At 41.2% G+C, this 20694-nt stretch overlaps 6 protein-coding genes and 1 long non-coding RNA gene across 7 annotated transcripts; 3 read left to right on the forward strand and 4 right to left on the reverse strand.

The window, feature by feature from the left end:
- The first annotated feature begins 303 nt into the window (after positions 1-303).
- LOC145707454 (programmed cell death protein 4-like) lies at positions 304-4102 on the forward strand. The gene is made up of 11 exons (XM_081784983.1): positions 304-463; positions 1120-1431; positions 1472-1541; positions 1589-1692; positions 1743-1932; positions 1977-2074; positions 2120-2264; positions 2311-2423; positions 2467-2655; positions 2701-2869; positions 2913-4102. The coding sequence occupies exons 2-10, from the start codon at positions 1129-1131 to the stop codon at positions 2854-2856; spliced, it is 1368 nt and encodes a 455-aa protein (XP_081641109.1). The 5' UTR covers positions 304-463; positions 1120-1128; the 3' UTR covers positions 2857-2869; positions 2913-4102.
- Positions 4103-5524: 1422 nt separating this feature from the next.
- On the forward strand, positions 5525-7172 carry LOC145709155 (zinc metalloproteinase nas-12-like). Its single transcript, XM_081786836.1, has 3 exons — positions 5525-5575; positions 6010-6605; positions 6833-7172. The coding sequence occupies exons 1-3, from the start codon at positions 5525-5527 to the stop codon at positions 7155-7157; spliced, it is 972 nt and encodes a 323-aa protein (XP_081642962.1). The 3' UTR covers positions 7158-7172.
- Positions 7173-7414: 242 nt separating this feature from the next.
- LOC145709156 (uncharacterized) lies at positions 7415-10625 on the forward strand. Its single transcript, XM_081786838.1, has 8 exons — positions 7415-7677; positions 7798-8007; positions 8050-8489; positions 8553-9019; positions 9120-9146; positions 9271-9333; positions 9641-9797; positions 10051-10625. Exons 1-8 carry the CDS (start codon positions 7415-7417, stop codon positions 10128-10130), a joined length of 1707 nt encoding a protein of 568 aa, XP_081642964.1. The 3' UTR covers positions 10131-10625.
- A 25-nt stretch (positions 10626-10650) lies between these two features.
- Positions 10651-11124, reverse strand: LOC145709157 (uncharacterized). The gene is made up of 3 exons (XR_014134879.1): positions 11076-11124; positions 10838-10967; positions 10651-10778 (listed from the first exon to the last, which is right to left on the reverse strand). It is a non-coding gene; the product is annotated as an uncharacterized LOC145709157 (long non-coding RNA).
- Positions 11125-11337: 213 nt separating this feature from the next.
- LOC145709158 (gamma-aminobutyric acid receptor subunit rho-2-like) lies at positions 11338-13354 on the reverse strand. The gene is given in 11 exon segments (XM_081786839.1): positions 11338-11498; positions 11542-11630; positions 11704-11793; positions 11909-11991; positions 12076-12122; positions 12168-12245; positions 12285-12378; positions 12689-12755; positions 12807-12980; positions 13072-13126; positions 13345-13354. Coding segments are annotated over 11 exon segments (942 nt in total). The 3' UTR covers positions 11338-11343.
- A 3906-nt stretch (positions 13355-17260) lies between these two features.
- Positions 17261-18567, reverse strand: LOC145708072 (acetyl-CoA acetyltransferase, mitochondrial-like). Its single transcript, XM_081785690.1, has 4 exons — positions 18474-18567; positions 18069-18432; positions 17546-18025; positions 17261-17505 (listed from the first exon to the last, which is right to left on the reverse strand). Exons 2-4 carry the CDS (start codon positions 18373-18375, stop codon positions 17285-17287), a joined length of 1008 nt encoding a protein of 335 aa, XP_081641816.1. The 5' UTR covers positions 18376-18432; positions 18474-18567; the 3' UTR covers positions 17261-17284.
- Positions 18568-18744: 177 nt separating this feature from the next.
- LOC145709880 (uncharacterized) lies at positions 18745-19574 on the reverse strand. Its single transcript, XM_081787582.1, has 2 exons — positions 19205-19574; positions 18745-19084 (listed from the first exon to the last, which is right to left on the reverse strand). Exons 1-2 carry the CDS (start codon positions 19534-19536, stop codon positions 18862-18864), a joined length of 555 nt encoding a protein of 184 aa, XP_081643708.1. The 5' UTR covers positions 19537-19574; the 3' UTR covers positions 18745-18861.
- Between the last annotated feature and the right edge of the window lie 1120 nt (positions 19575-20694).

Raw genomic sequence — 20694 nt, forward strand, 5'->3', positions numbered from 1 at the left:
GATGAATTTAGCACTTGGCAATGCGATCTACGCGGAACCTGCATGCTTGACTCTTCCACAACATTTGAGCCACGTGATCGAAATCGCGTACATGGTGCGAGTCGATTACGTAATCCATGGCCGCGCCTTTTTGTTCGGCCAGAATTGCAGTAATTTCAGCGTACGAAGGCGAAACGGCTCCAGGAGGAGGAAGCATCGGAGTCACCGATTCGGAGCAGTAGTGACTCCGCCGCCATGGAAGTGACAGGAGCAGATTGTCCCGTTAAATTCCATCGATTGGTCAAATGCGTGCGCCCACGCTACCTGCGAGGGCATTTGAAAATCTTCAGAAAGGTTTTGCGAAAAGTTCTCAGTCCTTTTCGTGCTTTACCGCCAACTCCGGCTCAGCTCAAGCTCGCTACTGCTCAACTCGCGCTCTTCAGAGAATCTGAACGAGCTCGTTCTCCACTCCACGGTCATTGAGGTAGGAGCAGAGTAGAGCAGCCAGCTCATTTTCTTTCATAGTTTTCTGAAAATTTTATCGACAAATTTTCTAAAAACGTACGTTTGAGCCAATCGAAAATTGCCCGCTAAAGTGGGCGACTTCTTGAAGTTTTTGAACCATTAGGTTTGGTCTCACAGTCATTATTTTCTTCAGATATACATGACACTTCCGTCTTCTTCTTGATTCATAAGAATGTAAGAAAAAAAGTACTGACCCAGTGTTAGTGAATGTACGAAATTAGCACTTAGAATACGATTTACAACCATGATTGAAACTCGATTTATTAAATCTCCACACTGTACTGGCGGAATAGGTCTCATAACGCTGGGCACTCGCTTACATTGGAGTTCATGATGCTTTTTTGTGTGGGTTGGTGCCCGAAGCTTGTGAGGGAGACGCCCCTTCCCTCGCCTGCGAACTTGTCTAATCTTCGAGCAGACAATATAACGAGTAAAAATTACTCGATCTTTACCACTTTTCTTCTGAGGTAATAGGATAATCAAGAGTAAATTTTAAGGCTCCATTTTTCAACAAAAGCTCTTTGAATGAGTCAGTGCGCTGTTTCCTCAAAAACATATTTTTTTCTTTGAAAATATGACTACTTATTAGCGACTGAAGAATAATTGCGAGTTCAGAAAGCATTAATGAACGACTTATCGATTCAAAATGAGGAACTTGCGACTTTGGCTGGAATAGAGAATTGCAAGGAGCTGGAATTCCGGAATCGAGGCTTTTCGGACTCTTCTGGTTGCTCTTCTGACGAAAAGGCTCCTTCTTCGCAGCCAATCGCGATCGCCGATGGCGCTGGAAGTCGTCGAGCTTCGCAATCGTCAGCCAAGGGGTCTACTCGTTCCAGGAATAATTCCAAAGCCGAGTCAACTGGGGTCTCCGTCGGATCTTCCGGAGTAGGATCTCTTCAGAAAGTTCCGCCTGCCACTGCTTTCAAGGTGCCACAGTCACTGAGTCAGATCTTTCACTGTAATTTAGGACTTCTGCAAGAAAGGCTTTGGAGACCGGAAATCTCGCGCCGCTCAAGGTCGCGGCCTCGCCAAGAAACGTTAGTTCTGTTGTTGCCTTTTCTTTCGCTAATTTTATTATTTGTAGAAGGCGGCGGCGGCTCGTTTACTTGGGGCAAGCCAGGTTGCGAGCTCGATGATCGAAATAATGTCTCCGTCAACGTAGATGATCCAAACTACGACCCCTTTCAGGTTCGTGAGCTCAGCATATATGGACTTTCGAGCAAAATATCCTACTGTAGGACCCGGACATCGTCTTCGACTCACTTGAAATCGAACCGAGCACGGAGGAGATCGCCAGCGAACTGGAGCAGTGCATCGGCGAATATTTCAATACTGCCGATCAAGCTGCTTTCTTAGAACAAGTAGAAGGGATGATGATCAAGAACAACCGCTCATTCGTCCTAGAACAGCTTCTCGAGTCCAGCCTAGGTAATAAATGTGATCCTCGAACAAATGACCGAACTTCCTTTCAGAACAAAAGAACGAATACCGTGAACTAGCCTCAAAAGCTACCAAATACTTCTTCGATCTTCAGTACTACGACGTCATAACCGTAGCTCGTGGATTTAGCGTAAGTTAATTGACGTATTTAGCTAAATACGAATTTCTTCTTTAGGTGTTGCTCGATCGACTGGCAGATTTAATCTTGGACACTCCTGAAGCGCCCGAAATTCTAGGAAAATTCATTTCGCGATCAATTCTTGATGGCTGCTTGCCGGACAACTTCATTTCCGAGGAGCTTAGAGGCGCCGGGAGTCTTGGTATTTAAAATTTAAAAAAGGTTCTATTGTAATCCGTTTAATTCAGTTCGAAGATGCCTTGATTACTCGTCTGCGCTGAACAAGGATCCGAGGAGCGTCGAGACTTGCTGGGGAACGGCGATTGGCGGCTTCACCGACACTTCAGTGCTCACCGAGAAGGTGTTTATTACTGATTGAGCCATTCGTTACTTTAGCGTTTAAGATTCGCGAGCTTCTCAAAGAGTTTCTCTCTTCGGGCGATAAAGATGAGGCGTCGAAATGTCTACGCGAGCTTGACGTTCCTCATTTCCACCACGAGCTCGTTTTCGAGGCGATTTTGATCGCGATGGAAGCCGAAGACGAGAACGTCATTAACCAAATGACATGGCTTTTACAATACATGTTCAAAGAGGTAGATTTGATCATTTCACTACATCACACTTAAAACTATACTCAGGGAGTTTTATCTGTCGACCAGATGCATGCTGGATTCAGCCGATTCTACGCAAACGTAGACGACGTCATGCTCGACATTCCACATGTTCATCATTGGCTAGAGAAGCTCGTTTTCCGCGCTGCCCAACGGAAGATCATTTCGAAAAAATCGAACTGATGTGTCCGAACAGGTGATGTTTTTCGATGTTTTTCGCTCTTCATCGAAATTTTTAGATCACGCAAACGATTTTCCTCCGAATCCGACGCCAGCACCGTCTTTGGCCGTTCCAGTCGAATGAATAATCTTCGCAGTCTGGACGAAGAGTAAGCCGACAACTGCGACGCATTCTTCGATTTTCATTCTTCGCTCCACCTAACCTAAAACCGTCCATGGGCATCATTCTCTAGGCCCTGTATCATTCTCTTTCAGATGCTTTCCTAACGCCCCAGAAAACGTCCTAGCCGCTAGTTACCTCGAGATGTGGCAATTGAGAATGCTTTGGACTCGATGCTTAATTCCGTCTATTGGTTAATCTCGAACCTATCTTCCAATTTTCGCGAAATCTTTTTCAGCATCGAGTTCGGTTCGTTTGCGAATTGCAAGCGTATTATGCGTTCTCAATCTTCAGAAATTTATTTAACTAGAAACAAATTGCCACATAACGTTCGAACTTGAATCTCCTTTCAAGCTTCTCATTCATAAAAATGTCCTCTGCGAGGATATTTCATCTTTCAAACCCATGAGTACTTCAACCGGTTGTAGAATCAACTGTCCAGTTCCATTTATACATTTCACAGTTACAGTTAAGCGTGTTCCCTCAAAATTGCTTTCAGATATTTCTATCAGGATGGAAGGTTATTCAATTTTAAGTGTAGGAGAACCAAAGCAATTAGTGCCGCTCCTTATCCATGGCAGCATTTTCTATTAATTATCTTCCTGACTAAAATTTGATATTTTTGCGCTTGTGAAAGTACAAATACACTTCCATAAAATGCTAGTGTCCCTTTTTTTATTTTTGTTAAATCCTTCTGGTAGCTTTCAGCAAGACAGCGACTAGATAAAACTTTCAATTTCTGGGTTTATCAGCCATTGCCTTATGAAGAACATTGGATCATGATTCCATGGCACCAGTAACAAAGAAGTCTGCAGGCTAAACGATTGAAATTATTAACTGATCTTATGTTTCCCAAGCGCTTAATTCGACACCGCCTTGCTTATTAAATTTGATCACGCTAACCGACCGCTAAGTTCAAATTCTACTTCGTTTACTTTTTTCTTGGCATTCATGCTCATACCTGTCTTCCAGAATGTTTGGAATTATTCGTGACTCAAAGGTTTTCTAACTACAAACGCACTCAACTTATGTACTACACATTCGCCAAGCAGTGACAAATATTATTTATAATACCATTCGCTCAGTTTCGATCAAGTCAAGTAAAGTCATAAAAAAAACTTTACTTTACAGTTGTTGTTCTGTATTTTGATCGCGCAGGTCTCAAAAGCAGCTCGTTGAATGTTGTGAAGTGGAGGTTCACCTCGCACAAGTCCGCGGAAGGGTTAATTTTCATCGGTACCGCCTTCAGCGCACTGGTGTTAAGGTGTGCCAGCCCGTCACGTATTTCGGAGTTTCAAATCTCTCGTTTTAATTTCATCTATCGCAAGCAGGTTTGAATGCTATGTCGAGGCAGAATCTTCTTACACCTGGCAAGAATTTCTGACAAAAATATTTTTTATTCCGAAAATAATGCTCTCGGAAATATAAAAATGATTGGATATGTATATAAAAAATAATTTAAGGAGACCAACCTTGATTTAGTCCCTTGATTTGGAGCTCGTAAAATATCGTTATCTTGTTGGTAAATGTTTTTTTTTTTATAAATGTGAGGTAAGTTTTGGTGGTCTCTGATTCGGAATAAGTTCGTTCGTGCGATTTAGCACCGCCGATTAGAAATTCAATATTTTCATCACGTGTGATGAAAACTCGGAAAAGATTAGCTTCCCCCTCTCGAGTCGATTCTAAATGATGGAAGTCAACTCTCAGCCTCGCATTTATTGAGAGTCTCTAATAGAGACGAACACTCAACTATCTGTGGGGAGCCCTCAGACGGCGCACCACCTTGTAAAATCAGTAGCTTATTTTCCAGTTAAAATAGTTTTTTTCTGGCAATACAGTAGTTGGGATTCTTTTTGTGAAAACTCTTCTATACTAAGAGTCTCTCCCTATACTCTTCTATGTTATCAGAACTTCGTGGACTTAATCTAGATTACTGAAACGGAAGCGAGCGTACTTCAAGGGAAGATGAGAGAGCCGACTAAGTAGTAGGGGCGTCGAGTTGCAGTCCACGTCTGACGGGGGGATACAGTACAGCTCCAGCTTTGATGATCGACTTCGGTGGCTTTTCCTTAATGACACCTCGTTGGGCGCCCATCGTTGATGGATTGAGCCCGCTTCGCCCGGTGGCTAAATCGAGGTGGTGGTGGTGGCGGACTCCTCAAGAGGGAGTCCCAGCGCCTCTCCACTTGTTCAGAGTTAGAGCTTTGAGCGAGAGGCCAGTGGTAACTGATAATAAGCGATTGAGTCTCGTTATCGAAGGGCGCGTCACTTGACCACCAGCAGCGCCCATCCTCGCCACCAATTTGCTCTCCAGACAACCTACTCCACCACCAAAGACTTTTGAACTGACCAAGCAACCCGGGCTTCGACCCCTCAAGAATGAAATTCAAGAGATAAACATCTTTTGCGAACACCACCTCAAACTACTATCGAACACCAGAAAAACAAAACAAAATACAAAACAGAGAACGAAACAGAGAGTAGACACACAGAAGATAAACGAGCGATAAAATGAAGCTCGTCTGGCTCAGCCTTGTCCTCTCAGCACTAGGCGAAGACAAGGTAAGCAGTCCCAAACCAAGTAATTCAGAAACGTACGCACAAAGGAACGGTTTATGCGCTTCTCTGAAACAAAACACGGAACACGTAATCGTTATCGTTCCACGTGTGTTTGAACTTTGAGCTCGCGTTTTTCTCAAGGACTCGCGTGCGCTCCTAAGAAGTGTTTCTAAAAAATCCACCACAATAGTTCTATGTATATTCACGACAAATACATTCACGTAGAACATTTTTGCAATCTCCTACCATTGAAATATGCTATACATTAAAGATGCTTTGTTAGAACAAATATTATAAAAAAATTTAGTGACCATTATTAAAAAGATAGTAAATAACTTTTTCATGCTAAGCAAAGATGAATTGTAAAAAGGAGCACAATTATTTATTGTACTCTTATCTAATAAAATATAATCGCTTATTAGTTTTTAATTTTTTAGTCAAAACGTAATAAAATATTTTTTTCTACTAATCACCGTGCTAAACCGTTTACGAGAGCGATATCATCGTGGCAAGCAAAACGAGAACAGAAAAAGAGAGAAAAAGAAGCTGAACGTATCTCACGTAGAGCAAAGCGTAAAAATGAGCGCAGAAATAAAAAACCATCTGACTTTGTCACTTTCACTGATGCGCCTTCCACGAGCCCTTTTCCGACTCCAAGCAGCGAAAGTTCGAATGCGAAGTCGAATCACTTGAACGATCCGCGCCCGATGGACTCTGAGTACATCCCAAATTACATGTCTCATGACGAGGATGACATCCTCTACACACCGAGTTACGCCATGTTTATGGCTCAGTCCGGAGCCGACATTTCCGACATTCCGATCGAAGCTAACGAAAAAACTGCCAGAGTTGCCGGTATTCCTGGAATCATAAACCTCTGGGACAAATATATCAATCAGAAGAATGGAAAAATGCAGGTCCCATACGCTTTTGAGCCCAGATTCGACGATTGGGGCCGCAAAGTCGTGGAAGATGCATTCGCCCTTATTGAAAGTGAGATGCCTTGCATTGAATTCATCCAAGCTAACCCGAGGTATTGAGATAACTAACACAATAAACTTAGTTTTCGTTACATATAATCTATGTGAACGCATTCACTTGTTTGCATGCAGTATCAGCAAAATAAGACTGACTCCTATTGAATTCGTTGCTTGAGATTTTCCCTAGACCCTAGCTCCCAGGAAGGAGAATCTTGCAATAAGATTGAAAAACATCGTTGCTCTATCAGTATCAGCTCTGAAAATAACTCGTCTTTCTCAGACTTCATCGCGATTATTTGTACATGATGCAGTCTCGTGGATGTCACAGCTATGTGGGCCGCATAACAGGAGCTCAGCCGCTATACCTCGACATTCCGTGCCAGCGCGTTGGAGTGGCTACTCACGAAATTTTCCACGCTTTGGGTTTCCACCACGAGCATCAGCGGCTCGATCGCGACAAGTACATTCGCATTGAGTGGGACAACATTAAGTCAACAGGATGTGGTGCCAGTAGGAATGTTGGTTGTGGCATCTACTTCCAGAAACTCAAGTTCACCAAGTTAAGGTTACCCACACCCTACGAAATAAGCATATTCCGAATATGATATTCGGCTTTGTTTTGAATAAGCACGTCGCTAGTTGTGATGAGCAAACACATGTTATCCACATTTCTTTTCGATAGTTAAATTGAAGTGAACCGTTATCTATAAGCTGGTTAATACATAGCTTTTAATCGCCCTCTTATGGTTTTTTATCTGTTATTAATTAGAAGGTTGGGCGATATTAACCGCTATCTGGACTTTTCCACATCACGTGGGTAACCTATCGTCCGGTTGATGCTCCTTACGATTACGTCTCTGTTATGCACTACGACGGATTTGCCTTCTCCGAAACGCCAGGGAAGAAACCTACGATCACCAGCCGAGATGGAACCGTCTTCAGAGCGCAGCGAATCAAAGCATCTACTGAGGACATTCGACAGCTCTGTGAACTTTATGGTTGCGACAAATGCGCACAAGTTGAAGGTTCCGATGCTAGAGCCTGTGACACAGCGCCGTACTCAACATTTGAGCGTCGTGTTTGCGATGGATTCCAAGATTGCGTCGATGGAGCTGACGAGCGAGAGTAAGTTTTGGCCAATTGAAAAACGTCGTTCAGAATTAATTTCGTAATTGCTCAGGCCCCTCGGCATTTGTCGCATGTCTTTTCTTCAAAAACAAGTCAATGAGTAACGATTAAATTTAGCTGCAAATCTTGCAACGGCGACAAATCTTGGCAGTGCACAGATCAGCCTCAGTGTATCCGGACAGAACAGCGCTGTGATGGATGGGCCGACTGCAACGATGGATCTGATGAGCGTGACTGCATCGCTACCTGTTGTAATAAACTCGAACTCAACGGCATTGTCTTTTCTCGAATGAAACACGAGTTGAATGGTCGACCAGTTTACTACAGGTACAATTTGGGAGATTGATTCGGTTCTATTTCCATTTTTAGCACATCTGAAGACAAATATGTTTCTTTCTCCTACGAAGACTCGACATGGAATCTCGGACCCCAGCCCGGTAACAACGTTGCGGATGTTCTCGCCATTTCCGGAAAAATTTGTCCCGAGCAAGTTGAAGAACCATGGTACAAATGGAATCAATACGGAGGACTCAAACCTTGCTGCTATCCAAAGTGCTTGGACAATGTTGCGCCTCCTAGAGAAGGCAGGCCATGTGAAGAAAAACCTTGCCAGAATGGCGGCGAATGTACGGACGACGGTTACGAGTTTACGTGTAGTTGCCCCTCAGGTTACTATGGGACACGTTGTGAACACGAATCGTCTATTTGCCAGACAAAACCTTGCTTAAATGGTGGAACATGTATTCCTAAGGAAGACTCTTACACTTGTGAATGCCCACTTGTCTACTTTGGTCCAAATTGCGAACATGGTACGTTATAAAAGAGCAGAAACATTTTTTAATTCTTGTTTAATTGATAACGCTTAAAATTAGGCTGCGAGCATCCATCAGAAGCATTTGACGCTTCGCCCTCTGTTATCTACGATTGCAAGGACCGAGTGTGTCGGTTCAAATGTCCTTCTGGTGAGCTAGCAAGCGTGAGAAATCCAGCTGTGTGTTTTTGCTCTTCTGGTCATTGCAAGTGGTACCCGAGTTCCCTCAGTCAGCAGATAACTTGCCCAGATGAAGAACCTCCTACTACCACAACTACGACCACAACTACTACTACAACTACAACTACTACTACTACTACTACAACAACCACTACTACAACAACAACGACAACTACTACAACAACGACTACTACAACAACTACGACTACAACAACAACAACTACTACAAAACGTACAACTAAACGTACAACAACTACAAAGAAGACGACAACTACTAGAAGAACAACTACTAAAAGAACTACAACAATGAAATTCATACCTAAGAAGCCCACAACAATGCCCCCAAAGGTAATATAGTCTATATTATACAGATATATTTAAGCATCGTTAAATAAAACCACTCGTAAAAATCACATCGATAATGTCAATTATTTATGTATTCATTCAGGCATTTATGGTAACCGAATCTGATGATGTAAGTTCCTAACCTGATGCTTAAATTAATTGAAATGAGTTTTTGTTTAAAAATTTCTTCTCGAATCATTTCTATGATAACAATAAAAACTTTGTCTTACTCCTCCATCTATAAAATATAATAGTATGACTTACTGGACGGGTACGATGAGGAGGACTACGATGAGGAAGCGGTAACTTCCTCGACTGTAAGTGCATCACCCCAGCTACGCGTTCTTTATTTCAACCCTAGTCTCATCATTAGACTCTTGTTGGAGCATGTTTTTAAACCGAAAACTTCTTCTCAAAAACTCACGCATGGCAATATATTCGAGAGCTACGAATATATTCCTAGGGTTAATACGCTCGCTCATTAACCTCTTTTTTGGCTGCTTTAAAAATCGTGCAACGAAAAGCACGAAAAATAATTCCTCCAAGACTATCAAATTGATTCTCGGAGTTTTCGTTGTTTATTCTTTAGCAAACGTAATGTGCATACTTTTACGAATTTGTTAGAGCACTGGCAATCGTGTTGGCAAGTGCCCGCGTCCAACAAACAAGCTCGACTCAGATGTGTTGCCGAGGAGTGACTGCTTGAACAGAGGAAAGTGGACGAAGAACTACTCTTGCAAGCTAGAATGCAAGGACAAGCGAAAGCGCCCAGTTGTTAACGGTAAGCTCAATCGACTTCAGTCAAGACAAATGAAGGGTCGAGTTCATCTCGAGGGATATCTGGAAGTAGCATTTTATCGCGTCCCATAATGTCAACATAATAAGCGCGATAAGAAATTGCGCCAGCTCAGAATTGAAAACGATAAGAAGACGCGTAATATCGGACAACGCAAACTAAAACAAATAACCTTTTCTTGTGCGACCCCAAATACCACATTAGATCGCGAATAACAAAACTCATCATTTTTTTATAGAAATGAAATGCCGATGTCGGCCAGGCAAGCTGTGTTCGTGGTTAGCGAAGAACGTTAAAAGAAAAGTTACATGTCACTAATCAATTTGTTCAAAACATAAAGCAAAAAAAAAATTAACGAACCAGAAAATTGCAAATAGATTGTCTGAACGCTGCGCTGGGCGATAATTCCCACCGCACAGTTCAGTTTCTATTAAAAACTACTTTTAAAAATGTTCACTTCGACCCTGCCACCAACTACAACTGTGACTACCAATTTGTTCCAACTAGGTTCTTCTTTTTCATGTGTGAAACTCCTCTGAAACCATTTTTCCTATCCGGAAGGGGCGAGAGTTCTTGAATTCCAACTTGGACTCTTCTTGGCGGGCGAAAAGTTTCCCGTGTGCTCGCTTCCGTTAAATACACTTTTGTAAATTTCACCAAACAAAATATTAAATTATTAAAAAAACAACACCAAAAAGAAGATATCTGTGTCCCACGTTTCGTTCAAAACGAAAATTTACGCTTTCGTCCAGACCGTTTATGTGTTCAATAATATAACAAAAATATACAATTTTTGTGTGTCATTATTTAAAATGTATTTATTTATCTAAAGGGATCACTAAAGATCAGGGCCGAAGTTTTTAGCAAGCTCTTCACGTGATGAATCGGCAGCCATCTTCACATGGGTCCAATAGATCGCATTGAAGAGTGCGAACATAAGGAAATACAGATACCGGAAGTAGAAATCTGAAAATCATCAGACAGTTTAATTTGAGGAAGAGCCAGATTGACTGAAAAGGAATTACCTAGTCGCCTTGCCGTGTCGGGACTCTCGTGTACATTGAAGATGGAATAGATTTTTTTGGCAGACTTGGAGAAGCTGTGTGGGGAGTCGAACGAGTGGCTCGATGAAATACGCTGACTCATATGTCGCCGCTAAAACATTTATGATTTCTCGCTCACTCATAATTTATGAGAGTGCATTCGGCAGAACGAGGCATGTGTCAAGGAAACACATCGTACGCCAGTCATCAGCGATCTTACTTTTAATCCTTGGCTTGGATACTCGTCGACTGGCGCTTCTTTCTCGTCAACCACTTTTTTGCCTTTTGAATTTGAAAGAAAAGGAAACAAAAAATCATTGATTTTGAAGGCCTTCCTGTAGTCGCTTTGCCAAGGGCAACTCCATTCTTTGATTGGGATCCGTTTTTAAAGCGGGACTCGACCAGTTTGTCCCTGAAATAGTTTATGTTCAGTTCCGCCAAAGTTCATTTGATGACGTTTATTTACCTGACTCGACCTTTTCGCGCCATCAAAAGTTCAGAACACAAAATTCCAGGACCGCAGAAAACACAAAGAAATAACATGTCCACAAATAAATGTCCAGCGCCGTCAAATAGGAGACGCGAGGTAGCGACGATTTCAGGCCCGTTATTATCGTAGAAATAGTAAGGACAGTTGTTATTCCTAAAGGAGAAGCTAATTAGTGCCCTGAAGGGAGTGAGTCTACCCATGGAGACTCTGGCTGGCACAGATTTCGGGTCGATCCACATCGTAAGACCACCTAGCATGACCATGATCATCGCAGGAAAGTAGCTTGAGCTCGTTTTTAAAAGATGAAGCAAAATAAACAAGAAGCTATAGTTATTAGCTAACTGCGAAACGAATCCTTTGGAAGAAGACAGAAATAAAATAGCGTTCAAATTCAAAGGTCACAGTCAATCGACTCTTCTCATATTCTTAATTTTTTATTAACCCATTGCTTTTCTGACGGTGGACATAAAAGGGTACCAAATTGAATATTTCATCCGTGGGGAGTTCGCAATTAGTCTCTACCTTTTGGTGTATCAGAGCCCTCTTCTTTTATGTAAAAAAGCGTGGTTGAGTAGTTGTATCCGTGGTCAATAATTTTGAATTTTGGCATGTTATTGACTAAATTTATATCCATGAAAAGTGCATTCTCGTCTTAATCGGATAAACTGACTGGCCGACAGTTATCCGCCTCCTGGGAAAAATCTTCTCCGCATTTTCCTTTGCCTTGTGCGTCTTTAATTGCAGTGCCGTCCCACTGTAATACAATCTCATCAGTATCTATCCAGGATCATTAATATTCCGCACGATAAATCTAAGACTTACCATATGCAAAACTTTGCAACGATAAAGAACAAGTCTCAGTATCCATCGGAAAATTGTGCAGTGACATGAGGCAAGCCACTATGGATAGGTAATTGGAGGATCTGTCGATGTTCTTACCTGTTGCCGTCAACTTTAGAGAATATAAAACACGCCCGGTCGGCCAAATACGTGCAGCTTGGTTTGCCGTCGTTGTTTTGTGAATTACAGAGGACTAAATTCAGTAAATAATGAGGATCGATAATAAAAATCAGTTTGTCTTGCTGGAGCGAGCCTGAAGTTTTCTGATAATTAATATTGAAAGAATAATTGAAGACGTCAATAATCTTGTGGCATTTACAGTTTTGACGAGTGCATCGTCAATTTTTTTCAAGTATCATGGATAATTAGGATCGACATTTTTCATCACACAATACTAAGTGAAATCGATCTATTCCTTCGGTATGGCACCAAACTGTCAATGATGATATTGAATGAATAAAATTATACTCAAAAAATAACTATTACGATGGTTAGTTGGTTACCTTGCTACCGACTACGTATGTGTCGGGCACCCACAGATGTTGGATGAGTCGCGAAGGAAGTACGACACTGAACGAAGCAACATCATTGCAAATGCGATTTTTGAAAGATGTTTGATACCTCTTTAAAGGCAGCACATCTGTGGGAATCATAAGTCTTGGATCTGTCCACGTTTGATAAATGACAAAGGTAATCGTCAAGTCCATGTTAACTTCGGAGACGTCCGTTATACTTTCGATAAGGAGAGTCACTTTAACTTTGACAGGACTTCCATTTGCATTTCTTGGTTTAACTTGTTTTAGGATGAACTTTTGTTCAAAGTATAAATTGTACTATAGTCAACCATCAAGTCAAATCTATTTCTTAAAGTTACTACCCATATCCTGAGAGTGCATAGGTATGCTCCTTGAATCTTTCTTCGAGCTGGTTTGAGATGGAGTCTTCAGGATGGGATTTATTTTTTTAATTCAGTTGTTAACCTTAACTCAGAGCACTGCACCATTATTTTATGTTCAATACGATATCCATTCCGTATTAAATATTTACCCCGAAAATTGATTAGCCTATGCGTTTGCTACACGCCCGTTCCCGGCAAAAATTTAATCTTAGATTGGATATAAAATGAGCCCGAATTAAATTCCAAGTGAGTTTAACATGCCAAGCGACATGATGCATGAACTGAATAAATTGACCACACAATTGTCAATTTTTTTTATCTCGCTCATCTCCCAATTGAACTTTTTCGCAAGGCATTTGATGTGGTATGTTCTGCGGTGGGAAGTCTGCGCGATTTAAGGCTCTCCTCCATGATTTCATCAGACTAATACTCTTCGCTTAGAAATAAACGGTTGTATTAGAGTCACTTCTTCTGGTATATTTATAATCTCATCAATTATTCTGGGGGCATTTGTGATGGCCAAGTTGCAAATTATTCGCTTACATCTACGCACGTTAAGAAAATCGAAATCCCTATCATCAGCTGCTGCACCTGGTAGCTTTGACTTTGTTTTCTTTCCACCACAACAACCGCAGCAGTTAGATGTCTCCTCAGAGTCCCCATCTTCTTCGCTATCTTAATAAATTTTTTGTCAGAAAGCATGCAAAGACAATACTCTTCCCGACGAATAATTAGCGCTTGACGATAATCGTCTCTCTAAGGATGGGCATATATCATTCCTTCAAATTATCTCTCACATTCACTCCCTTTAAAATCAAGCTAATCATATACAACGACCATGTTTTCCTATATCTGGTAAAATATACTGATATAATATCAGTGATATTACTGTTTGTTTCGGAAAACGGAGTAGGATAATCACTACGAAATAAACGAACTATTTAATTCAGATAATAAATCTAGAAACCAGGATTACAAATTGATTTTCTACACGCAATCATCCCCTCTAATGGGATTATCCAGGCCTGGATTAATACATTTGGGTCGTACCGAACTGTGCAGTAACGAGTACTATTCCGAGTACTAGCGGTGGAAGAAGCCTCATGAATTAGTATTTCCTCCTCGTCGTTTCTTCCATTTCGCACTTTCTTCTCCTTTACTGCTCCATAACTTCGATTAATCTATGTGTTTAACAGCTGAACCTTTCGATTTGTTTGTATTTGCCTGTAGATTTCTCTGTCTATTATTAGTCTCTTGTTCCTCGCTCGCTCTTCGCTGCCAGTAGCTTCTTTTGCGCAACGCGTTGGGCCGCCTGCATCACACAGCGCCATCTGACGAGCATAATATGTTCCATAATACGATTCTGCGGTTTTAATTTTTAATTACTTTTATTTGTGAATTATTAATATTCCTGCAAATCCTTAAGCTGAGGAAATGCGTTAGACGTTTTGCAATGAGTTGAAACTTGCTCTGCTGAGGGCACATATTCCGAAAACTGTCTGTAACCAGAAAAGTCAAGAAGGCACAAGCCCGAGTGAGAAGAAGGATGATCGTTTTATCACCAATGATCAGCATAATCTGACATAAAAGCGTAATCGATTTCGCTAGCTGACAATCGATCCCTGCCAAACTGGATATTCTCGGACATAAAAACTCTTATAGTGCTTAGCCTTTCTACTTTCCATTTGATATTCTTTTAATTCGACTTATGAGCTCAGGAGTAGAAAATTTAACGTACATTTGGTAAAAAAAGATTAGAATATTTTGATAATTCTGCACTATGGTCCATGGAAGAGACAACATATTAGAAATATAATGGTGAGAACTTGCGTAAAATTGATCTGCCTTCTGGATGCACGAGGGCTCCGTGCTTTGTATATTTCACTCGCCGGAGCCTCTCCCTCTCCTCCTTCAGCACACATCATGGCGTGATTAATAATGAAAACGGACAGCTCGCCTGTTAACGAAAATATATTTTTCTGACATAAAATGATATACAAGTAAAAATAACGGCAATCGACACTTTCTTTGGTTGAAAATTTCGGCCGAGTCGTTTCTTATGTAACCCATTCTTTGATGCGATAAATATTACTCTGTAGTTCTTGAGTTTAAATTGCTCAAATCCAATAAAGTTCGCCCTTCATTAATAATTCTTTTTTAAACTGACGCAAGACTCTTTCTAAATCATTTCTTTTTTCAACCTATGTTAAAATGCTCCCAAGACCGTAAAATATCCAGTTTTCTTGACTGGGATGACCAAGAAATCCAGATGAATAAATTATGAATCCAAGAGGGTAACCAGTTCCTTCAACGAGCGCTTCGGAGCAATACGCCTTGACTACTTCGATCTACTTTCGACTACAGTAAGTGAAGTCTTAGCTACAACTAAAGATCAGTATGCCAACACGTGTATCAACTCTCCTGGAATAGAATACAGTGAACCCAGTAAAGACTCGTCGACGCAGTCGGTCATCAGCTTTCTAAGTGCCGGGATCGCTGCGTAGAATCCAAAAGTAAACTTAATCAAGGATTCAGCCTGTATAAGACATTTGGTCGATGAAATTCGAACGGAATCCCGTGACAGAGCAGTCAGATACAGATCTAGTTTTGATGAAGAAAAAGCGATTCCCAAAGAGTTGCCGATCTGACATGTTATTCCCAGGGTAACGTAAACCCAAGGAGAGAGTTTCGGAAGAAAAAACTCCATTACAAGCATGAGAATACTGCATATTATTGCGCAGACACTCTGGAAGGTCGCAAAGGCGGTGATTTCTTTGGGACTGAAGCCAAAAGGGGGCGCCTAAAAATATAAGAACAATAATAATCTTCAATAATCTATATTACCTCCAAATAAACATAGAGAATCAGCTTTGTCCCACCAAAGACAACAATGAAAACAAAGAAGAGAATCGTTAATGGAACGACCAAAAATCCAGGCTTCTTGCTAATCCATATCGTTTTGAGACCCCGGAATACATCTTTCGCGACTTCCGTGGGTCTTTTCTCGGTAACAATGTCTATTCGCCAAAATACAGACACGTAGACTTAAAATGAATCTAGGACAACTCTTTTAAAACTCGCAAATTAATTCCTCCTAAGATTCAATCCTCTAACATAGAGCAGAACAGAAAGAGCGACAAATACCCAAAGAACATATTTTATTCCATCTAGATTCCAGTTTTCCACAATAATTCCAATGAAAAAGCTACTCAAAGCGGCGATTTGGATAGCCACTTCCATGCTTATAATAAGAGGAAGTCGTAGTGGTGAATCAGATGGAACTTTTCCAGTAACTGTTGAGAAGCCAACAGAAAGGGTTGTTGCGAATCCACCGAACAGGTTCCAAGGTATAGTGCCATATGGAAAGAACTCAGGAGAAAGCTCAAATTGTACGATTATCAAATAAATTGCACAAGTGAGGAATTGGCCGACGCAGAGACATTGAAAGCACTTTCGCTGTCCAATGCTATCGGATAACGCGCTTTGATCGGTTAATTGGAGAATTGAGAAATTTTCGCTATCTCTCTAACCGAGACCCAATGAGAAACGTAAAGCAGCTCATCACAACTGAAATTGCGTTGCCCTTGCTTGTTATTATCGCGACTTGGTCAACAATGTTTTTGTATATTTCACAGCGTTCACTATTCTCCGATTTGCAAATGCTGCCGATATTCGGTGGCAAACGTGCGTCTTTAATTAACTTCACATGAAATACACTAACACCGCAAGTTCTCCACAATCAATTTACAAAAACCAATCAAAATATTTCATCCTGCCTTAAATAACGGATACGAATTATTAAAGTACGTTGTTCCATAAATGACTATTATCATCGAGAATACCATTGTATGCTCGAAGCCAAGTTTTGTCAGCGCAAGCTAAAACTGCACTAAAAATTAATCTTGAATCAAGCTTTTACTTTTATTCTTGCTGATGACATTTTCTTCTCTATCGTTTTTTCGAAAAATATGAAAGAAAAACAAAATCGACAACAGATTCTGTTCATGTGCGATGAGTAAATATCAGTTTTTTGAAATGCAGTTTTGTCTCTTCACCGGATGACAATTTTTAAAGGCCCATATAAATATGCCTGCATTATTTTACACGTGATCTTCGAATCATTATCACACCTTTCATCAATCATATAATAATATATTAGATAAATAAGTCAGCAAAGAAGAGAAAAAGTAGACAAGAAAAACTAAGCACCTTGAAGCAAGATGGCTCCTCCGCCGCCCCCGCCGTTGCAAATAGCCGCCATGCCGATCTGGCCTGGTAGTAGTCGTAGAGCTAGACGGCCGGTTATTCTAGCACCAGAGCATCCGAAAGGATGTCCTAACGATATCGCTCCCCCGTTCGCGTTCATTTTCTCTCTTGGAATAGTAAACCGTTTCTCGACAGCAATAACAACAGAGGCAAACGCTGAAGAGTCTTTAATACAAACTATTTCTTCTGATCTCACCTTCATTAACTTCCCAGTGATCGATTTGCTCTGCAGAGAGGTTATACTTGTCAAGAGCCTTTTCAACTGCAAAGTTTACTGCTTCTGTGAAATTAAACGATTCCGTCGCCGCATCAGCATGTCCAATTATTTTAGCAAGAGGCTTCAGGTTGAGTTTTTGCATGGCTTCTGCAGAAACAACAAGAACTGCACAAGCGCCATCACTCAATTTCGATGTATTTCCGGCGGTAATTGACGCAACTTCTGGCTTATCAAAGAGAGCTCGAACTTTAGCGAAATCTTCCGGCATATTTTCGATTTCCTCGTCAACTGCAAGTACCGTCTTTCCATCAATAAGTACAGGGGACACTTCTGTGAAGGAGCCTTTCGACCATGCTTCACGAGCCCTTTTGTAGCTCATTGATGCGTATTCGTCTTGTTCCTCCCTGGTTATCCCTAACTTTTGGACAATCTTTTCTGCACATGTGCCCATATGCCAGCCTATGAGAATAAAAGTCACTTTTGAAAATTGATCGTAGTCAACCAGTAAATGAATCTGTCAGCCCGTCATTCATAAGAAGGTCAACCATCTTATCACCGCCGTATTTGGGTGGATTCCGGCCGATTGCGAAAGGGGCCATTGACATCGATTCTTGACCGCCAGCAAGAACGACATTGTTGTGGCCGGCGACAATAGTATCGTACGCCAGTTGGATAGCTTTCATGCTAGAGGCGCATACTTTGTTAACTGTTGTGCATGGAGTTTTGTTCGAGATGCCAGCATTCAGGGCTGCCTGCTTCGCCGGAGCTTGTCCCAGTCCACCCTGAAGGACGTTCCCGAAAAACTTCATCAATCTGATCAGGCTTCACATCTGTTTTCTCAAGCAAACCCTTGATGGCCAAGGTTCCTGAATTAAATTAATAACATATTTATTGTGGCAAGGCAAACCAAGATCAGTCGCCGTGAACTTTCTTAATTTTGATTTAAAACTGCCAAGAGGGGTGCGATTAACTGCAGCAATATAAACGTCTCTACTGCCCATGATAATTGGAGTCTATGAGAGCTCGAAAAACATATCTCAGTCCGAATTCCATGCGTAAATATTTGAGCCAAATAAGAAACTCCCCTTTTCTAGAGTTGACCTCGATTAAACACTGAAGAAGTCCTTCGAAAAAATAATCTTCGGAGAAAGAAAATTATTTTCGAACATAAATTAAATTCAGTAAATCCAAATAAGATTTATTAATGAAAAATTAATCACAGTAGTCCATATCTGTAAGTAACTGAAGGCAGTGGCAGCTACATGAAGTGTCGCGGCAGTTTTTTTTTCATCAGGTTAGACCACCTGGAAGACGGCGCCGTTCATTGTCAGCTTTGTAGGTCTTGAATGTATTCTTATCTCCTTGCCAAAAGTTTCCCGTGGTGGAAGACTGGTTGGGGTTGGCTCCGACGTGTTGGCGCGAATATTTTCGTAGATCGGTTGTCCGGAAGAGTCCTCTTCTTCTGATTGAAATAACTCCTCTGTTCTGATCCAGTTTTGATCCCAGTAGAAATCCTCACTTAAAACTGATAAGAATCACTCTTTAAATATTATCCCGCGTTCCTAGATCGAGTGCAAATTTATTTCAGAACCAATTTATTTTTGGAATAATAAAACACTAACGGAATCGAATACTTACACTAAAGACTCAGACTCATGCTGATCGGGGTTCCTTTCCAAATCATGCAATGTGCGGAGTCTCGTTACATTCACTTTCTTCTTTCGATTGCAGATTTTAGTCAACGTTTTCAGTGTTTCACGGAAGGGATGATTGAGTTGTCGGAACTCTGGTCTGTACTTTGAGCAGAGCTCTTTCAACGGGTCAATCGTGTGAACAATAGCGATCTCCACAACTTCCAACCTTGAAGAATTTGGATTCACAACATCATCCAGAGTCGGCAGCACGACGTTTTTTTGGAAGTAATCGCTTGCAATATCTTTTGATAGTTTTAAAAATAATTTCTGGAACATAAAAAACAGAAAGACCGCTTAAAAAGTAAAACTTTTCCTTTATTGTGATCAGGCCTTATAATTGATTCTTCTCTGCTTCCAAACTTTGTTTCATGTATATTTACATGATGCCTTTCCGTCGGAACGCGTTTCTTTGGTTTCACTTTCTTTGAGAAATATGATGCCAGATTTATTGAAGTTAGTTCGAGATCGTTCGAAAATGACAGATATCGAGAAGCATTGTAAAATTTTGGCATCACGAGTTGTATCAAAATCTCCGATGAGATCGACTCGACCTTCCACTCGAAGTACGAGAACGTTGAAAGTATCTCATGAAGCTTAGAAAGGGCGTGACCTTGAACCTCAGATGGAATCTGTTGCTCTTTTATCGCTTTATATTGTTAAAAATTAAATAGTCCGTGAACAATCATCACAATCAAATCAACAAAATTTTCAACGAGCCTGGAAGTTGATGGCAGTAGTAATCGGTGTGTGTCAACAGATCGCCCAAATTATCAGCGTAAGTCTCCTCATCGATATAACAAGGGTAGTTGATAATCTCCATGTGGTGCCATCGGTATTTCATTCTACCCCAGACGCTCTTTGGCAAGAATTTAAGCAGGAACGCGATGTCGCTATTCGGTCTTTTTTGTTTTAAAAGTTGGACGATTGTACTGACGTATCTTCGGAAGTACGCGAACATCTCTCTGCGTTCATCCTTATCTGCCATTCTCCAGAGACGGCAAAAATACCCAAGAAGCTCAACACAATAAAGGACGACCTCCTGCCGAAGCACTTCGCTCACAAAAAGGTCGTTATGGACAGAAGACCAGAGCTTAATGCCAAATGATTGGGAAAACTTGCGCTTGAAGAGAATATCTATGACACTAAAGTAGCTGTTGAGTGATTGAAATCGTCGAATTAATATTTACCGAATCGTTTCGTAGAAGAAATGCGCCTTGAGCACAGGAACACACAGTTGCATCAAAAAGTTATACTGCGATGCCGGGAAGAGGATCCAGTGAAAGTTTTCTTCACGCGGGTTCGCCTCGAATTTATCCGCAGCGAGGTAAAAGCAAGAGATTTGAGTCTGCGCCTTTTCGCACAGCGGCTGATGGAGCACTCGACAAACACCACGAGCCACCTCTTTGAGTATGAATGGAGGATATCGCTGATTTA

This window comes from Oikopleura dioica, chromosome XSR (assembly GCF_907165135.1).
Source record: "Oikopleura dioica chromosome XSR, OKI2018_I68_1.0, whole genome shotgun sequence".
NCBI classification, from domain to species: domain Eukaryota; kingdom Metazoa; phylum Chordata; class Appendicularia; order Copelata; family Oikopleuridae; genus Oikopleura; species Oikopleura dioica.

Coding starts and splice junctions, on each gene's coding strand:
- LOC145709156 (XM_081786838.1), top strand. CDS start 7,415: ATGCACTACGACGGATTTGCCTTCTCCGAAACGCCAGGGAAGAAACCT. Junction 9,147..9,270: donor TGGTAACCGAATCTGATGAT/GTAAGTTCCTAA, acceptor AAAATATAATAG/TATGACTTACTGGACGGGTA. Junction 9,798..10,050: donor AAAGCGCCCAGTTGTTAACG/GTAAGCTCAATC, acceptor ATTTTTTTATAG/AAATGAAATGCCGATGTCGG.
- LOC145709880 (XM_081787582.1), bottom strand. CDS start 19,536: ATGTTCCAGAAATTATTTTTAAAACTATCAAAAGATATTGCAAGCGAT. Junction 19,085..19,204: donor CATGAGTCTGAGTCTTTAGT/GTAAGTATTCGA, acceptor ATCAGTTTTAAG/TGAGGATTTCTACTGGGATC.
- LOC145708072 (XM_081785690.1), bottom strand. CDS start 18,375: ATGAAGTTTTTCGGGAACGTCCTTCAGGGTGGACTGGGACAAGCTCCG. Junction 18,026..18,068: donor GCTGACAGATTCATTTACTG/GTTGACTACGAT, acceptor TTATTCTCATAG/GCTGGCATATGGGCACATGT. Junction 17,506..17,545: donor TCACTGGGAAGTTAATGAAG/GTGAGATCAGAA, acceptor AAGACTCTTCAG/CGTTTGCCTCTGTTGTTATT.
- LOC145709155 (XM_081786836.1), top strand. CDS start 5,525: ATGAAGCTCGTCTGGCTCAGCCTTGTCCTCTCAGCACTAGGCGAAGAC. Junction 5,576..6,009: donor CAGCACTAGGCGAAGACAAG/GTAAGCAGTCCC, acceptor TTAATTTTTTAG/TCAAAACGTAATAAAATATT. Junction 6,606..6,832: donor TTCATCCAAGCTAACCCGAG/GTATTGAGATAA, acceptor CGTCTTTCTCAG/ACTTCATCGCGATTATTTGT.
- LOC145707454 (XM_081784983.1), top strand. CDS start 1,129: ATGAACGACTTATCGATTCAAAATGAGGAACTTGCGACTTTGGCTGGA. Junction 1,693..1,742: donor CAAACTACGACCCCTTTCAG/GTTCGTGAGCTC, acceptor ATCCTACTGTAG/GACCCGGACATCGTCTTCGA. Junction 2,424..2,466: donor CTTCAGTGCTCACCGAGAAG/GTGTTTATTACT, acceptor TTAGCGTTTAAG/ATTCGCGAGCTTCTCAAAGA.